The sequence below is a fragment of the Lutra lutra genome, chromosome 10, assembly GCF_902655055.1.
Source record: "Lutra lutra chromosome 10, mLutLut1.2, whole genome shotgun sequence".
In the NCBI taxonomy this organism is placed as follows: Eukaryota; Metazoa; Chordata; class Mammalia; order Carnivora; family Mustelidae; genus Lutra; species Lutra lutra.
Window position 1 is genome coordinate 80,858,551 of NC_062287.1, and position 19,670 is coordinate 80,878,220.

Sequence of the window (19,670 nt, forward strand, 5' to 3'; positions counted from 1 at the left end):
AAAGGGCAGGGTAAAGATCTCTTAACTAAATATATGTGCAAACCTGAAAATGGGAGATGCAAATCCAATCTGGGTGGTAGCTACTACACAGGGACTCATGATTTTATAATGGGCTTTAGAACCAGAGAACTTTAGGTTTGAATTTTAGCTTTTCCACTTAAGATTTGCTGTATAATTTTGGGTACATCACTTAAACTCTCTGAGCACCTCTCTCCTTATTGGTACCATTAGAATATAATCTATCTCAGATCTCAGGGAGTTGCTTTGAGGGTTAAACAGTACATTCAAATGCAAAGCAAAGAATTTAGCACTGGGTAGTACAAAATAAATGTTATCCCATCCCATGAAATTTGCATATAGTTTCCCATAGTATCGTAGCGACAAAAACGAAGTCTCTGTAGTTTGTTGAGGTTGGTGAAGTCACACAAGATGTCCCAGGCAATGCTCACTGAGTTAGTGACCAGAATCTGAACTTTCTCTCTCTCTCTCTCTCTTTTTTAAAGATTTTATTTCTTTATTTGACACACAGAGAGAGAAATCACAAGTAGGCAGAGAGGCAGGCAGAGAGAGGGGGAAGCAGGCTCTCTGCTGAGCAGAGAGCCCGATGAGGGACTCGATCCCAGGACCCTGAGATCATGACCTGAGCCAAAGGCAGAAACTTAACCCACTGAGCCACCCAGGTGCCCAACTTTTTCTCTTTTTCAATACAGTAGTGGATTTCTAGGGCAGTGGGTTTGTGTAAGTGGTACTAAGGATAAACTTCAGAGTTACAGCAAGGGCAGTCAGTAAAAACATGTCACTCACCATACCCTAACCACATTATCAGTTGGTCCTTTCTCCACTTGGCAACTTGTCTAATGGTAAAAGTATATTTTAAACATTTTCCCCAAATGCCAGTTTCCTTCTGCCAGAGAGGAAAATTCAATGTCCAATACTGGAAGACATCAAGAGATAAGACTTTCTGAATCTATACCATGTTCATAAGCACCCCCCAACAAGCGAGCTGTTAAATGTTTGTGAAATGCTGCATCGTAGTATTTGTAGACTTTGTCACCAATAGAAATCACAGATACCTTCATATCACTTGTCTGTTGTTACAGACTTCTCAAAATATGTTGATGCTTATCACTACTTCAAAATTTTAGTATTTACATACTGTTAGACCTTATTTCATGCACTAAAAGAAGCATATTCCTGCATCACATAATATACTATTTTAAAATATTTTTATGACTGTATTAAATATAACTGGCTTCCTTTGTAGCCTTATAATTTTTTATTTTACTTATTTAGAAACATTATTTTGAGAAGGGTTTACATAGGCTTGACCAGACTGCCAAGAGTGGAGTCCACAGCACAGAGTGGTTACAAAGCTCATGCTAATCCAACAGATTTCAAGGAGAAACAAAACAAGCTCATTTTAAAATATTCATTATGGAAGTTGTTAGGGGAGAAAGTAGCCCTTAGTGGAGGAGGATGGTAAAAGCAGAACAGTTTCCTGCCAAAGTAACCAGAATAAGGAGCACGGATTGTGCAGATCTGTCTCAATGGATGAATGGCCTCAAGGAAAACTCAGAGGGGATACTTCCAGAATCCCTGTTTAATGCTGATCCCATTTTGGCTTTTTATTTTCTCTGCTTAATTTTCTTCACTGTCCTGTTTCTCTTTTCTATTCACTTACCCTATAATGTCCTATCCCAAAGGCTTTAGATACCTGTGGAGCCTTTGCATAATCACCCAGGTTGGGTATTTCCTCCTACAGTCCTCTGGGGGTAGGGTAGTAGATAGTTGGTATTTTCCTTGAAGCTGGAGATAAGTGCATTCCAATTCCTTGAAGCTGGGGATAAGTCAATTCCAATTCCTTCTAGTCCTGATAAAGTATGGGACCTAGCATATTCTGAAGGAATTTCTAGATTCCATACATTATAACATGCACTCTGAGCACAAAGATCTCAGAGTATTTTCGTTTGCTTTTTGGGGCAATTGATTGGATTTCTCTTTCCCAGTGTCAGTTTTTTTAGTGCATTTAATGTTTACTCAGGGGTTCAAAGCATCAGCAGAGTCCTTTCAAACTCCTGTGGTGGTCCAGAAAATGCTTGCAACGTGACAAAATGTCTCATGTAGACCACGTTTCTCCTAGCTTCAGACGGAACTCTTATTAAAGTCAGGTCACATGTTGCTCAACTTCTGGTTTTTAGAGAATAGATTTTAAAGTTGTTTTTTTTTTTAATTTTTAAAATTAATACTTTGGAATATATTTTGCCATTTGTCTAAAATAGAATTCAAGAATGCTATCTGTCATCCCTAGTGCATCAGAAGTTATTTTAAATATGGCACCTTTATAAAAGTCAATAACTGCCTCATCAAAGGGCAATCATGTCCAGTGTGGGTGGCTGTGCCAATTGTTTTTGAACTACTGCAGCAAGCTAGCCAATCCCAGGGAATGGCTTGCAGCCTTCCTACACCCACATTTTTTCTTAATTATCTCTACCAGGCTGAGTTAGCTAAGGACAGATCTATAGCATTTCCTGGATGTCAAAATGCCCACACACCTTCTGTAATCCTTGAGCTACCAGATCCCTTTCATGTTTTTTCCTGGTTGGTCCATCTAATTATCTATTATCATGTGTAAATAATGCATTATTCATGAGGCCCAGACAATTTCAAGATAGAATATCTCTGATTTTAATAAGAAATGACCTGAAAAAATTAAAAATTTATGCTTGCACCAAGAAAATAAGCAATTAATTTGATAGTGAATCAATCTCATCATCCCATACCTTTAAAAAATAATCTGTAGGAGTTCAGGATCATTGTTCAAACGAAAACTCTCCACGTCATTATTTCTCAGAAAACGATAGGCTCAATATCTAGATTTCTTCTATACTGGGTTTAAATAAGTTGCCTTCATTTCTCATAATGTGCTCCTTAACAAGTTAAAGACCCAGCAGCACCCCAAATTATAAATCATCAAAGGTTAGGGTGACTTAGTACTTACCTTCTACCAAGAAAGAGTTATCCATTCTATCACTCAAACTTGGAGCTAAAGTGGAATTGAGAGTTTATCCTGAAAACATCTTCTTGTCATATGTGTGAAGAAATAGAGATCGAGGGAGACAATTGATTTTTTTTCAGCTACTGACTAGTTGGGAGTGAAGCTTTAACTCAGGCTGTTAATTTGGTTCACTGTGTTCTCTTGAATAAGGTAAGATTCCAGCAGTTTGTCCCCTTCTAGGGATTAGAGCAAATTAAAGAACTAGTCAAGTCTCTAAACTATAAGCTCCACCAAGATAAGAACCATTTAGTCTTCCTTATTGCTGAATCTCCAGGTGTCAGTTAATGCTTACCGTATAAAATTTTGAATTTTAGTGAGTCCATAGAAAATAGACCTTTTGGGCCTGAAGTAGGAAATGGCCAGTCAAGCTCACAATCCCCATAAGTACCAGAATATCTACCAAGACAAGCAAGATTCCAGGAATCTAAAATGGGTGAAATTCCAGAGGCTTGGAAGGAAACGAGCCAGCCTGAATTCATGCATCAGATATGGGCTGGGCTAAGTGACCTCTGAGGACCTTCCCAGCCCTCAGATTCTATGACTCACAAGTAAAAGCAAAATGATTCTTGGCTTTGGCTCTTCCTATTTTCTGTGTTGGTTTTTGGGGACTTAGTGACCGTGCCTTAGATGGTATGTCAGCTACAGGAAGACTCTTGCCTTCTTTGAGCCTCCAATTGTGGGAGATTGAGATGGTTTAGGAAGGGAAGGTCATAGCAGAATTCTGGGAACTATTTGTAGATAATTTTTTTTTTAATCAAAGAAATCAAAATAGGAGAAATAACATGTAAAGTCCCATCAGATGCCTAAGTGGGATTTGAGGCAACATAGTCTGGAGAGGAACAAGCACAATCCTTGAAATTTGAAGAAACAGACTCTGTCAGTCTTCACTTCTTACCAGCAACATGGTCTTGGACAACTCTGAATTTGAATTGCCTCATCTGTAAAAAGGTGACTGATAATTCCTACCTCACACAATTGCTGAAGAGAACAAACAAGGAAACCTATTAAAAGCACTACATGCCTACAAAACACAATTATCAGGAAATACAAATAAAGTCTGCATAATCGCAGAATTATTTGTAGGACTCCTTTAGAATGTTAGGAAAAAAAGAAAAAGAATTAAAAAGTCTGCCTAAATTTAAAAAAAAAAAACAAAACTCAGAATGAATGCTCCCAGAAATAGCCAAATGAAAATGGAGGCAGGGATAAAGAATTTAACATTCTGATCTTTTCAGCATGCTATTTTGGGGTATTAGTTTTCATGAAACATGTATATCTTCCTCAAGACACACTTACTAAAGCAGTAGCTTTAATTTCCTAAGTAAAAAAAGAAAGAGTTCCTATTTTTGAAAGTATGATCACTCTTAAGTCAAAGGGGGGAGGAAATTTTCTTTTTATTGGTTAAGAATTTAATCTTTCTCCCCTTAAAGGCATTCCCCTCATTTCCATTGGGTTTAATAATGGTAAGCTCTCACTAAGTGTTAATATTTATTTTTATTAAGTACCACACTCTGTTCTTTACATGGATTATGGCATGTAAACTTAAGAGATCTCTGCTTGTGAAATTCACCAGAAAACATACAGAGACAAACGTGCCCATGCGCACACACACACACACACACACACACACACAGCAGTAGCAAATCAGCAGAGAAAGACATGAGCCAAAGAAAGATAATTTGAGTTACTTCTGAGGTAGCAGTTGTAAAATTAAAATAGGCAACTCATTAAATTATCCATAGAGTGAAAAGAAAGCTACAAAAATAGATATTTTTCTGGCAAGTCAGTGCTTTTCAGAAAAAAAATTAGTTTTCAGCAGAATTTTAAAACCAGATATCAGTTCATATTCATTAGAACCATTTAAATGGTTAGCTTGTCCTAATTAAAAGCAAAGAATAACTTTACTGGCCCTTCGTAGAAGTATATTTAATAAAAAATATGTTCAGTTAGACATCATTTTAACTGACAGATTGTAAGCAATTTGATCCTGTGAATGTTATTTGAGCAAGTTGGAGCCTGGTCCCCAAATCATAGAATTAAAAACAAAGATCCCTTTTCAGTCATGCCTCAGTGCTGATTTTTCTTTATTTCTCTTTGTTGGTTTTTGTGGCTGATTATCTGTTTTGTGGTCATCCAGGCCTTGCCTCTCACATTGCCCGATTTAGGGATGTTGTTTCTTACTAATGTTTCCCCTAGAGGACAGGCCAGGAAAAGAAAAGAAACTAAATTCACTAGCTTCTCCTCTTATTAAGAATTTAGATGAGAGACTTGTTAGAAAAAGAGTCTGGCAAATAAATGAAGTTTATGTAGGTTGATTTTAGATCTGTCAAAGGCCTTCTTTCCAATTTACACTGATAGGCAATTAACAAATATTTTGTAAGCCAGGAAAAAACTTGCTTTTAAAATCCCCACTTTTTTACCTTAACCATACAAATCAAATGGTTATCTAAAAATAATTAGTACCCTGGTTCCATTAAATGAAAATGTTTTATGTAAAAAGAATGTCATAGTGATACCTCCCATTTATAGAAAGTGTCTGCTTCCCAGTTTGCAAAATCCTTTCAGACATTTTTTTTTTTCAATCCTCAAAAATTGCTGTGTTGTAGGTCTTACTATCAATGACACTGAAAAAGCTACAGGCAGGATGAATATATTTTCATCTGAATCAATACTGATATATTCCATTGGGGGAGCTAGACCAAGCTAAAATCTCACACATGGAAATATTAATATGCAAGACCAGGGGTACAGAAGTAGGCTAGAATACGGTTAATTTTTAGGGTTAAAAACACCCCCCCTTTCTTCCCCTATCACCTTCTAATCTTCCGTCTGATTTCAAACAGGAGAATTGAAATTTCTTGCCTCCGTGCTGAGCAGTTCTATGTAAATACACATAAACAGTGAATATCAGGCGCACATTCTTAAAGTGACATTCATTTCCACGGCACTTTAGGCGAAACCATTTTATCTCATAAGTCGAGGATGTGTGTGTGTATGTAAGAGAAGATGACGCGACACTTTGCAGGTTTAAGTGGTTAATGATGTCGAGGTTACAAGAATTAGACTGTTAAGCATTTTCCCTCCTTGCCTCCCAGAGCCGCGAAATCTACAATTTTCTCGGTTCGACTGTCAGATAAATTGGCAAGTCGACTAAAAGGATAATATTCCCTTAACGATGCATTCATCTGAAGCCCTAGCAACTGTATTAGGCAGCAGTGAGTATTCGCTAGCAAGACATCTCGAGGAGAGGGAACTCTGCAATTTAGAGTGACAGATGATTTTTTTCTCATCCATCAAGCCGCCTCGAAATGTCACAATATTTACACCTCTTCCTTGGTGAATTAGAATCCAGACAGGCAGACAGGAAAAAAAAAAAAAAATTCCGACCCGTTGCCGCTTGACTGGGGAAAAGCAAGCGTTGCACCTTTAAATTCTGCCCTACCATTCCCTGTGCCCCCCCCTCCCTTCTCGGGATTTTGCAATAAATCTCCCAGTTCTGCGTTCAGCCCTGCAGATCCGTATTTAAAACAGCACCATCTGGGAAGGGTGGGTGGCGATGGTGATGCGGACTCCTTGGAGTTCCTTTGCAGCACGCTTGGAATTGCATCAGACTGATCAGAAATCCCCCCGCCCCCAAAACCAGCCCCTCCCGCCTAGCTCCCCTCCCTGCCCCTCCCCTCTCCTCCTTTCGCGTAGATCTGACTGAGAAAACGACTGGATCTCGGAACAATCTGTGCCCCATTCGCTGCTGCAGACTTGCTCCGTAAACCCTGCCCTACGCTCCCTTTGTGTGCGGAGCAGCCTATCACCGTCATCTGATCCTAGTGCCTGTTTTTCTTTCTTTCTTTTTTTTTTTTTTCTTCTAAATCTCCACAATATCCTCGCGTTGCCTATGAATCCGTCCCTTCCACCTGAGCAGAGTTGGGATTCTTTCGTTCGCGAGAATAGTCGAGTCTAGAGTTTCGGAAATAGGTTTTCCCCTACGCTACCGCCCGCCCCCACCCCAAGCCCTAGACTCTTAATTTAAGAAGGGCTGATCCGGGAAGGAGGAGTCCAGAACGCCCAAGCCCTGGGGCGAAAACTGCCATTGGGTTTGGCTTGGCGGCCGGAACAAAGGGTCCGGGAAGGGGGTGGGTTGAGGTTTGTACAAGTGTGGAAAGGGTGGTGGCCCACGTGCTGGGGCGCGCAATTCCCTGGGGTGCCAGAGGAGAGGCCAAAGGACGGTGCTGCCGCTGGCTCTGGCCGCTCCAGGTCCCCCCGGGGGCGGAGGCGGGGGAGGTGGAACGGAAGATAGGGAGGCTCTGAGCAGTGTCGATCCTCCCCGCCTCCCGGCCCACCGCGCGGGCGGCCCGGGCCCGGCGTTGAGCCCGCCGCCCTCCACCCGCGCCTCCGGGTGCAACCTCGCGGTGGCTGGGCAGTCTGAGCCCCAGCTGATTGGTGGCTCTGTCCAGCCGCCGAGCGGATCTGCGAGTGTTCTTCTCCATAGCCTCCAGCCACCCAGGCCCCCTCCCCCGGCCCGCTCCCTGGCTTTTCAGCCCGGAAAGGACCTTCTCCTCCCAAGCAGAGGCCCCCCCTTTCCTTAGTTACCCCGACTGACTCGGACCTGGGCTCAGTGAGGCATCCGGCCCGGCGGGGGAGCGGAGCGCGGTGTCGGCGGCTCCCCTTCCCTTGAGAAAGCGGGAGCCCTCTAAGCCAGCGCCCGAAACTCGTGGGGAGGGAGGGGAAAACACACACACACACACACACACACACACACACACACACACACACACACAGAAAGAAACATCCAGCTAGGCGCGAGGGCGACAGAGGGGAAGAGATGGAATGAGGGAGGGATGGAGGCAGGAGGAGGGGGCGGGGTAGAAAAAGGGGGGGGCGGGAAGGAGGGAGCGGGGGGGGGGGGGAGAGGGAGGGGGGAGAGATACATAGAGAATGAATTCTTCTCACTAGAAGAGCTGAAATTACCTTGATTCATTTTGTGTTGGAGATTTAGCGTTACCTCCTACCCTCTTCCCAACCTCCACCTCCCCACCGTACACCACCTCCACAGCCTAATTCTAAATGGTACAAAGTCAAAATTTAGGAAACTGAATGTTGTGTAAAAGCCTCATAATTAGTAATGAATCTACTGTACACACACACACACACACACCGGCAAAGAGAACGGAAAAGGAGGTGAAGGGGAGAAAAAGAGAAATCTTACATTTGAATCAGACATATGCAGGTCCAAGTTAACTAAACTCATTATATCCGCAGGAAGACTGAGCATTTTTTTTTCCTTATCCCCCCCCCCACCCCCTTCTCGCTTTACCTCAAGGCTCTCACCTAGGGCAATCCAAACTGGGCAAATACCAGGAAACAACCCCCCTCTCATGCTCTCCTTCTACCTCCTCCCCTTCACCACAAGTCCTCTCGGGAAGACCGAGTATCAGAATAGCTCAAGAATTGGGGTTGCAGGGGGTCCCCGCCCCGATGCTTACCTTCTTTGCGGCTTACACCACCCCGGTGGCTAGATCCTGGAGATAAACACTTGCATTTCCCAAAGTTAACCCAGTATACCAACCCGGAGCTTGCCAAGAGTCTATTCCAGCCTACACCGCTAGGAAGCCAACTTCAGCGAGCTCAATGAGGGGACCAAACTGGGGCTCGCTTTCCAAACGCTCCGCTCCAAAATCTGACTCTCTCCAGCCCGATCTCGGTGTGAGCCGAACCTCAGAAAAGACGCTTCTTAAGGGCGACAGGAAGCTGGCTTTACTGCGGGGCTAAGACGGCTACTTAGGGTACCACCACCTCGGGCAAATCCGTTGGCTCTGTCCAAGGTGCTGAATGGACTCCGATCGCCCAATTACACACCCGGCGCAGCAGGAGGAAAAGGCTAAAAAAATCTCTAATTCAGTGATACTTGATATTGCTCTAGACGGTTTCTTCCACTTCCTTACGTTTTGTCACGTGTGGATGGCTTTGCCAAAGCCATCCTGTTAATAGTTGATCACATGTTGATGAGACCCTTTTCTTCTATGAGAAGATTACCCATTTCATTACCGGTGATATGCACTTCTGACTTATTTCTCCCTACCAACCCCACCCCCCATCCGCACCCAAACTCCCAGTCTTTACCCCATCCTTACCCCTCCACCCCTTAACCCCAACCTCTAGTAGCATTATTGTTTTTAGATGGAAATTAACCCCCCTGTGAATGCCAATTACATGCTCACAAATAAATCATAGAATATGCTCATATACCACACACATAGAGGAAAAGAATGGAATGCAAGAAGGCTGGGAGAGAAGCATCAGCCTTGAACAGCCAATATAACACACCCCCCCCAGCTCCAAGTTTGTTCCACGCAGTTCCACATTGCTGTGTTAAATCTCAAATGATTCCAATTAAAGTTGCACTATGTAAAAACCCGATTCTCCTGGCCTGAGTAGCTGCTGTTCTTTGGCGTGTTAAGTGCCAGGAAGAGCTGTGATATCCCCGTTGTTAAGCAACATGTCAAGATTTTTCAATTATAATGCAGGGTTTATTGCTACTCACCATTGTGCCTTTGCTGTCCTGGAGACTCAAGTGTCTTAAAATCCTGTCTCCCCAACAGATGCTGGTAGGTAATGTGTCTTGTTTGAAGTCATCATGTGAGAAGTTCGGCTTTGCTCAGTGGATCGCCCACCACTTGGTGTGACTTATGAATCTAATAACCCTTTGCAATATCCGCAAGCTTAAACTCTCAACCACCTTGGCGACTACAGAAGACAAAGCAACTGGCATCGAGGTTGAAAAACCTATAGATTTACGCAAACGCCCTCACTCCGAGAGACACATTTTTTCTTGAGTTCTAACGTAATTCTAATGAATGAGCGAGGTTACCAATGACTGCCCAACTGCCCTGCTAAATAGCGGGTGGTTCCTGGGGCTTCCTCCCAACCGCCCGTCGCTGGGTCCTGGCACAGAAAGTTCCCGGGGAAAGAGAGGAGTTTCAGGGTACCCTCATAAAAATAATCCAGCCTGCACACCGCTTCCTTGCCCACTGCTCAGGTCACACCTGGGGCTCTGGCAAAGCTGAGCTCTGCTCGGGAGATTTCCCTGTCGCCAGGTAAGAAAATCTTCGCCTTGTCAGGCTAGGGCGGGAAGACCGCTGGGGAACTTGTTGCTTATCGGCGCCAGGAGGCTACCGCTTTAATAATAATACAAGAAGAACGCAGGGGGAGGGGGTGGGGGGCGGCAACGACGACTCTTCGTGCTGTTTACGTGACCAACTCACTGTGACGCCCTTGGTAGAAAGGAAACTTCTTAGAAAAGTTCGTGCCCCTCCCCCTTCCCCATCATGACTAAGGGTCTCCAGCTGATGAGGTCGTGAGTGATGATCAAGTGGGGGGTTGGGGGCTAGGCGGCGGGGGCTGTGGGTGAGGTGACTTGTCCTTGGGAACAACTGCATGCGTCGAAGCGCGCATCAGCCCGATAACTTTTCCTTTCCCTCTTAGGGACTGATGACTAGGCGAGAGGCACCGGGGCGAGCCACTAGTTGCCCACAGGAACCTGTGTAAACCGAGCTCTCGAGCGGCTGAGTTGAATGAAGTTATAACTGCGTTTGCTCTAATAGGTTATGGCTTCTCAAATGAGAGTTAACAGCCCCGGCGCGCAGCTAGGTCGGCCTGGCGCGCCGCGGACTGTAGAGCCGCCGGCAAAGGCAGAGAGGGGTGCCACCGCAGCGGCTCGGCGCTCCGCGTCCGCTTGGTGCTTCTTCCCCGGAGTCGCTTCCGCATGGTCCGGGGGGCCCTTCGGCCGGCAGGGTGCTGGGGCGAGCGGGGCGGGGAAAGGGAGCGACGCACCAGTTGAACCTGGGCTGGGATTGCGAGCAGTGGGAGGGGTCTCTCCCAAGAAGCCCCGCGGTTTAGACCCGCGCTTCCTCACCAGTGGCTGCGCAGGCTGGGAAGTGGAGAGGTCACGTGTCGGCGGAAAGTAACTTAGAAAGGAAAGGATGAACTTCAAGGAGAAGAAAGGAAAAAAAGCACAATAGAACAGACCACCTTCCCACTCCCTCGCCCCCCCCCCCAACCCAGTGTAAAATAAAGGCGGGAGAGGTAGGAGAGGGACCCGCTCTCTGAAGACTAGGGGAGAACTCGGGAAATCTCAGACAACAAGCTATAACTCGATCTTTGGCGACGTTCCCCCAGCCTAAGGAGGCGCTAACTCAAGGTATCTTTCCACTGAAGCTGCCCTTTGCCTTCCCTCAGCCGGTGCCTGCGAGCCGAGCAGAAGAAACGAAGAAGATTGTAAACCAGTTGTTATGGAGATGCCGGTCGCTCTGAGGAGCGCAAGTACCCCGGGAAGTCCCCAGAAGGATTTCAGGTTTCGTTGTTTTGGCACCAACACCATGATTTTGCTTTCCACCCAGAGTTCCCACAAAGGAGAGCCCATCAACGTCGTCACAGGCCCTGGCCGCGGCGCTATTGACTGCGGGGATGAGGCAGAGAGATGCTGCATAAGATGGTGGATAGGTCTTAAGTTTCAGACCACCGAGCCCTTTCCAAGCTGCACTTTCTTTACGCCAGTCAAAAGTACTGTATTTGAATGTCATTCGTGCTTCCTTATGTGTAAAAACCTCAGTTCCACGATAGGATTAGAGGCAACAGAACATTAGCATTCTGTGGCTCTTCAAGGTTCTACTCCCCTCCCCCTCCCATTCCAGAAATGCCTTCCTCTTGGAAAACAAGCTTTACTTCCTTATTCTGTATATGGACTTCTGTTCATTGGAACTCCCATTGGCACCAGGCTGTTATTACTATATGTAAGTCCAGTGTTGAGTTGACCTCTTTAGAGATGCTTCCAGAGCCAATGCAGTTTATCCTAGGCTTCAGCCAAGGTACAAATATACAGACGCTTCCTAGACCTCATTAGGGACAGTTGTAGATTTGCCAGGCTCCTGGACACCTGAGGTAGGTTATGATAAAAGGGTGACAGACACCCTCACAATCATCAACGCAACAGTTCCCTCCAACTGAGAGGACTGCTCAGATTGTCTACAAACTGCCACTTTTTGTCGATCCATGAATTAGCCAGCAGATGCTGCCCTAAGACTGGGACAGCTGGAACATACCATCCTCAGAGGTCTTGGGGTACAGGTTTTGTGGACGAAACTGGTTTCCTGAGAATGCAATTCATAATGCTATAATTAAGTTTCCCTGGCTATTCAGTAACTCCATTACAGATCTGAAATCTTGAAATAACACAGGGAAATGATCACTATATGAGCATAATTATTCCCATTGTCGTCCGTGTTGTATGTATATTTGACTTCTTTGTCAGCAGTTTGTAGTTTGTATAGAGACTATCAGATATTTCTCTGATGGATCTTTATTCTGAAAACTAATGCCATATTTTATGGTAGGTTACCCTGAATTGTTAGTCTGGGTGACCGGGGATTCAAAACATGAATGATCAATTAGTTTGAAATGATTTAAACAACACATAATTGTACTGAAAATATTTTCCAAGGAATATTTTTGACTATTGCCTTTCTTTCTTGGAGTCATTGCTAAAACCTACAAGTCATAGATCAAGATGAGGGACAAGGGCTGCTATATAATGTGAGTTATTACAGAGTCTTGGAGAGAGGAATGAAGAGGAGGTGTTTAACACGCAGTATTTTTTTTTTTTTTCTGCTCTTGATTTCATCAGTGATCTGATGGTGAATTCTCTTGGTGTATGACCAGCTCTCCATCTTTTTTTCTCTTCTTTCCACTCACTTACATATTTTTTTTTCCATCTGCAGAAATCCAGTGTCTAATATAAGCAACTATTGCAGCCATTTCATTTGTTGAGACATATGCCAAGTACTGTACCTGCCACAGTTTTCATCTCGGGAGCGCCTATTCCTGAGGTCATCTCATTTTCTCCACACAACCCAAGTCAGCTGTGATATGAGTATCCCACTTCTCTAGGTTCATCTGACCCCATTCATTTTTAGTAATGGTAAGAACATTTCAAACTGTTTTTAAACAAATCTTGTCCCTTAAAGATCCTTTTAAACAAACTGATTTAAACAAATCTTGTTCTTTAAAGATCACTACTTAACAATGTACCCAGATGTTAAAGCAAGATGTATTAACATAACCTAGAAAAAGGATTTTTGCTTGGAAACCATGAATATTGTGTTCTTGGTAGGTAAATTCTCTAATGTTCACATGCAGCATTCTGCCAAAGCCATAGTTGTAAAATTTGTTCTCTGACTGCAACTTTATGAAGATGAGTACAAAAATTAATAAGAAAGGACTTATCTAGACCAGAAGGCACAAGAATATCATTAAGAAGATGTGTAAAGAGTCTTAGGATTAGTAGGAGAGAGGTAACAAAACAGGAGTCTGGGCAATCAGAAACGGAAGAATATTTCTTTTTCTTAAGGAATTAACAGATGCTTGGAATATCTCTTGAGACAAAGCCCGCTCTCTTATAAAAGGAAATTCAGTATGTCACATTAAAAAGGATGGTTTGGTTATTCCCTCCCCCTCTCAAGGCAGAAGTGATGAGACAGTACTTCCATTCTTTCTTCCCAAATCTATTTGATTGTAATTAATTGCCAAGTGTTCCGTCTCACCTTGTGTTTGATGGATTAGTTCCTTTCTTCTCTCTTACTCCTACTTCTTCCCCTTTAGTACTTTTTCTATGCCTGCCATTTCCTGAGGCTGGTGACCAATATATCAATAATTCCTGTCCTAACAAATCTCAGAGTCAAATAAACCCAAGATCTAATGCACGAAGAGTTGGGAAGTTAGGTGAAGATGTCATCTTCACACTGGAAGAATGTTTGGCTAATCATTGCCCAGATGTCAGCAATCATTGCCTAAGGATCACTTGTTATAACAGATGAAGAAGAGTGTTCAAAGAGAAGCTTCAGATGGTGACATAAGTGCTGTCTTGGAGACTAAAAAAACAAAAAAGAACACCAAAAAAAAAAAAAAAAAAGAAAAACAAACCAAAAACAAAAAAAACCAAACCCCAGCAGAAGAGTTCTGTTATGATATAAGAAGTGATTCTGACCAGGTAGGAAGAAAGATCGGCTCCCTTAGTCACTTCCTGATTTTTAATGGTTCTCCACGGGCAATAGAAGGAGAGGCAAAGAATCACGATGCACAATTTGGAAAGCTTTCTAAAAACAAGAATAGGCAATGATTGCCAAGAATCTGATGTTGAGCTTATATTTAAAAAGAACCTAAGGAATCTTCCAGTTACAAACCTAGTTTAGATAGGAAGGAAACAATCAGAGAATCCAAAAGAAGCAAGCAAGAGAAAGCTTTGGAAAAGTTATGGTTTAGTTGCAATAACCCTGGTGCATTCCTGAGCCTGACAGGTAAGCATGAGACAAAAGATCTGATCATGACTTAACTCAATTTCAGAAAGAACAGACAACCACATAATGAGGTTGAAGCAAGACCACATGGGATTTTGAAGAACTGAATGACTCTTTCCAAACCGTCTTACAGACAAGAGATGAATAAGAGGAAGTATGGGTGGCAAGTAGGGGGAAGTGACATTTTTCATGTGAAAAGCTGATAGAAGATTAAGACAGGTCAAAAGCATGTCAGGTCAGGGCTTCGAAGAAAATATACTTAGCTAAATGTAAGATAATGTTAGAAATCAAGTAAAATGAGGAAGCAAATCCCAAGGAGTCACATAATTATGAAAAGGCAAATGATAACTTGTAAAAGTAATAGAGTCTATATTGTGGTAGAGCCTCACAGGCTATGTTTGAGATTTAATCTACTTAAAACATCCGGAGGGATAGTTTCACAGGGGCTAACTCATGCATTTTTCTAAATAATTTAATGGGTGCATGAATTTCCTGGGCAGCTTTTTCTTTTTTCCTTTAAGTAAACTCTAACCCCACCGTGGGGCTTGAACTCACAAATCTGAGATTAAGAGTCACATGTGCTATTGATTGACCCAGCCAGGCACCCTACCTGGGTAGCTTTTGTAAAAAGCAGATTCTGAGTCTAGCATGAGAAACAAGATTTGCCATTTTTAACAAATTCCCAGTGGGGTTGGACCACACTTTGCACATGCTGCTCCAACCCATGGTATCATTTGGATTACAGTCTTTGTTGAAACCTAGCTAATCACTTTATTAACTGGAGTGAACGCCAAATAATGAAAAATAATTCAAGTAATAGTCCTCTTTTTTTAGTCCTAATATTACACCAGCCACAAACTCTAACATGCTCTTGAACCCATTAATTCTAGAAAGTTCCTGAACACAATGAACATCCACCTCTTATTATAAGTAACATTGGTCATAGTTTAAATGTTTGTCTTTGTATATGCTTTGAAATAAAAGAAAAGTGAATTGGATTGGAATTTACTGGGCACATTGCAAAACTGAAAAGAAGTCAGGAAAATTATTCTAGTCATGTAAAGAGGATTGGTTAGGTCATATTATAAGTCCTGAGCTCATTCTGGGTTTCTTTCTATAAATAGGATATTTTGGAACTAGAGAAGGCATAGCAGAAGGCAACCAGAATGACAGAGGGATTTGGGGAATTTGCTTCTGCTGAAAGGTTAAAGAAACTAGGTCTGTTTTCTTTTGTAAGGAGAGAAAAGATGGTACCTCACTGAGGTGATATCATTTAAAAGTAGTGGAAGTAATAGGATGCGACAAGAGTGCCTTATGGAAACAAGAGTAGAAAGATTCTGGCACAGAATGAAGGCCAGAAGAATGGCTCTAGCTTTTCTAAAGGCCCTCGGTGAGCAGTGTTCCTACCAGCAAAATTTCACTAGTCACAAAAGGAGGGATAAACAATGGATTTTTGACCAGAAAATAAGTGAGAAATAGAAAATAAGGAGACGGGGGTCGGGGGTGGGGGGGAGGGGAGGAGAACCTTATCCATTTCTTCATTGAGAGCATTTTAAAATAGGCATTTATTAATCCTATAGAAGTCCTTATTCATAACACATGGTGAACTTGACCAACTTTCCCCAGGCTCAAGGACTCTGCTTGTATGTAACACATACATGTGATGTAACACATCACATTTCCTCTTGTTCTTCATCCCCGAAATGGTACTTTTCCCATCAGTTCAGCAAAGAAATGTAAATAATCAGTTATAACATGCAGGACTCTTCCTCTAAATTACTTTTTCCTTTCCATCAATCCTGGAAAAAATTCTTTTTTTTTTTCTTTAGGTCATAGAAAAAGCACTGTCCATGACTTTGCCTATGATCCTAACACCTTCATCTGATCCCTGAGCTCGGAGATGGAAGGACTAGCAGGTCACTGTGGTCAATCCCATCATTTTACAGCAGAAAAATACGGAGCTTTTAGAATGGATAATCTGCAGTTTTGCCTGTTTGGTATTAGAAAATATACACTTCCCAGAAACTTTGAAAATTCCCCAATGAACTATGTGGAAAATACCAGTCATACCATAAGTGAACTCAGAATTCTAGTTTTCAGTCAAAATTCATTTTCAGCTCTGTGTCTTTTCAATTAGACAGCTCTTGGCAGGAATTGTTCTAGGTCCACTGCTTTAAGTGGTCTCAGGCTGCTATGAGTTGTCAATAATTCAGGGAAGCAGGTAAGAGAAGGAGGCATTTCTCTAGAGCTTCTCCTTAGACGTGTATGATGCTCCTATGCATGTTATTATCTTTAACTGCCTCTCCATCAAGGCAACAAGGGGTTGCCAATCCCTACTTTCATACTACCCTGCCCTCCTCTGCATCCCCAGTAAGGGTTAGCCTGAGGAACAGAGGAGGAATGAATGTTGCAAGAAGAGAAAGTAGCTTCTGTGAAACTCCTGAAGGGATGTTTTAGGTAGTTAATGCTATGTAACAAATCACTCCAAAAACTTAGTAATTTAACATGAAAATAAACATGTATTACACCAATATTTTCTGAGTCAGGAATACTTAGTTGGGAAGTTCTGGCTTGGGGGGGCAGGACAGGGCAGATCTCTTGTGATACTGCAGTCAAGATTTCAGCTAAGGCTGTAATCTTGAAGATCTGGTAGAGAAGCTATTCACAGACACGGAAAATTGTTGCTGTGTTGGTGGAATTCCTCCCCAGGTGGCCCTCTCCACAAGCTGCTTGAGTGTCCTTACAATATGGAAGCTGGCTTCTCCTTGAGCAAGCAGTCCAAGCAATAGCCAGGCAGAAGTAATCCTTTTTATAACCTAGCCTCAGATATCATAGAACTTCACTTCTGCCACATTCTATGTGTTAGAAGTGAGTCACCAAGTCCCATCTATGTGCAAGGAGAAGATTAGACTTCATCTATTAAATGGAGGATTGTTGAAGAAATTTATAACATATTTTAAAACCACCAGAGGGGGGAAAAATGTTAAATTGTATAACTTGGTACCAAAAAGGGGAATGTAACTGGGGTATAGTGAAAGAGGAAGGGAAGAGTGCGAGATGAGATTGGAGAAGTGAGCAGCTGGGTTAGACCATGCAGGGCCTATGGAACATTTTGGATTTTTATCCTCAGGGCTTTGGGGAACCATTAAAATGAAGAAGTTACATGATTAAGTTTATATATTAAAATCTGGATGCCCTGTGAAGACTAGATTAGAAGGGTCTAGGTATAGAGTCTGGGTGAGAGTCTATTACAAATAGAGGTTTACAATTAGAAAAGTGGATAGATATGAGATATATTTAGAAGGTAAATCAAGGGACTTGGTGATATGTTCATGTGGAATGAGGATGGCAAAGGGTTCTGGCATGAGCAATGGCATGTTTGAAGAAATCATTTACTGAGTGGAGAACATTGAAAGAAAGGCAGATTTACAGTGTAGGGGAGGGCTGGGGAAGATCAAGAGTCTAGATCGTTTAATTCTTATAGTTGCACTGGGAGACACGTAAAATGATAGCTACCATCTATTGGGTACTAACTCTATGCCAGGCACTGTGTTCAGAACATTACCTACATTCTTCCATTAGGAATCCTCTCAATGATATATAACCAAGTTACGGAGAGGTGAACTAACTTTCCTAAAGTCAAACATCTTGTACGTGATAGGGTAGGGTTTAAAACTCAAGATTTTCAGATTCCAAAGCTCATGCTTTTAAGGCTACATTTACCCTCTTTGCCTTCTCCCTGCCTTAATATATCTCTGATTGATTTTTTTGCAGTCTAATGTGTGTTAGAGGATTGCAACAAGCCAGTCTCCATTAACTATACCGCCCCTACCCCATCCCCCACACCATGGCTGGTAGATAATTGAAGCTTAATATAATTTTGTTACATGAGTTGGACTTAGACTTTCCCTTTTATCTCTGGGAATATTTGTTTTCTAACCTCATACAGCACAGAAACATAGCTTGGAATGCAAGGTGAGCCTGGAAGAAGAGCACAGAATATCAACTGTCTCGTGTTCCAGGAAGGCTTAAGCCACATCCGGTGTCTCCCCTCCTTTCACCTCCATCCTAGAAGGTGGCAGATGCATTGTAGAAGAAGCCTAGACAGAACCTAGGCCAACTCCTTTCTAAGATGCAGGTTATTCTTGAAATCCAAGAGCTACAAATCAAAGATGGGGTATACACTGCAAATTAAGGGGCACTAATGCGATGACTCAGAGTCCCAGAATGGGTCTGAGTTTGCAAATCGCTGAGGAGATGTTCCCAAAGTCTTGACAGATCTATGTTAAGGCAGAAACAAGGACATCATATTCTCTAATATTACTGTGATTCAGAATCTAAATAGTGACCTGAACATCAGAAATGTCAGCCAAGAAATGGGGAAAGAAATGAGCAGGCCAGAGATCTAGGTCTGCAGAGAGGCCCATGAACCCAATGACTTGGAATAGAGGCAACTGTGAAAAGCCTGAAATTTCAAGAGAAAAGGAGAAATCTCTGGTCCCCACATTGGGCCTTTCTTGGTTCCTTTGTCTGTTTCCTGCCTCCTTTAAGACAGCATAGAAGTCTTGGAATCATCTGATGTGCTAGGAAAAGGATTGCTCTGGAAAGAACTCTCATTCTGACTCTATTACTGATTGTATTGTTTGACCTGGGCAAATTTTTCCACTTATATAATGGCATTAGATTTGACATTTGTTATGGGCTGAATTGTATCCCCCCGCCCCCCAGCTTCCAATACTGAAGTCCTAATCTTCAGTATCTCAGAATGTAACTATACTTAGAGATAGAGATAGAGGTGATTGAGTTAACATGAGGTGCACAGGTAGGGCTTTAATCCAATATGACTGGCATCATGATAAAGAAGAGAGAGACTCCAGGGAAGTGTGTGCACAGAAGAAAGACCATGTGAAGACAAAGTGGCCCTCTGTAAGCCAAAGAGAGAGACGTCTGAAGAAAACAGCCCTGCTGGCACCTTGATCTTGGACATCTAGTCTCCAGTACTGTGAGAAAGTAAATTTCTGTTGTTAAAGCCACCCAGTCTGTGGTATTTTGTTATGGCAGTCCTAGCAAACTTATACATATTTCAAAAAGGCAAATTATCTGTCTGCCTGTTTCTGTGAAATTTCCTTCAGTAGGTTTAGTATTGGAATTAACTGAAGTTGACTGCATTCTCTCATGAAGAGGTGGCATCTAGGTGCTCCTCCCTCAAATCCTTGTGGGGCTTTCTGACTGCTTTGACTAATAGAATAGGGGAAAAAAAAAAGACACTG

At 42.7% G+C, this 19,670-nt stretch overlaps 1 protein-coding gene across 2 annotated transcripts in view; it reads right to left on the reverse strand.

Moving 5' to 3' along the window:
* The window catches only part of BDNF (brain derived neurotrophic factor), a 55,915-nt gene extending 45,704 nt beyond the window's left edge, over window positions 1–10,211 (reverse strand). The window contains exon 1 of one of the 2 annotated variants that reach the window (XM_047693359.1): window positions 9,594–10,211. In XM_047693359.1, the coding sequence (XP_047549315.1) occupies window positions 9,594–9,596 (3 nt within the window). In that variant the 5' untranslated portion in view covers window positions 9,597–10,211. Of the gene's footprint in view, window positions 1–8,535; window positions 8,608–9,593 lie in introns of those variants that run through there. The other variant, XM_047693363.1, reaches the window with a different exon arrangement.
* Between the last annotated feature and the right edge of the window lie 9,459 nt (window positions 10,212–19,670).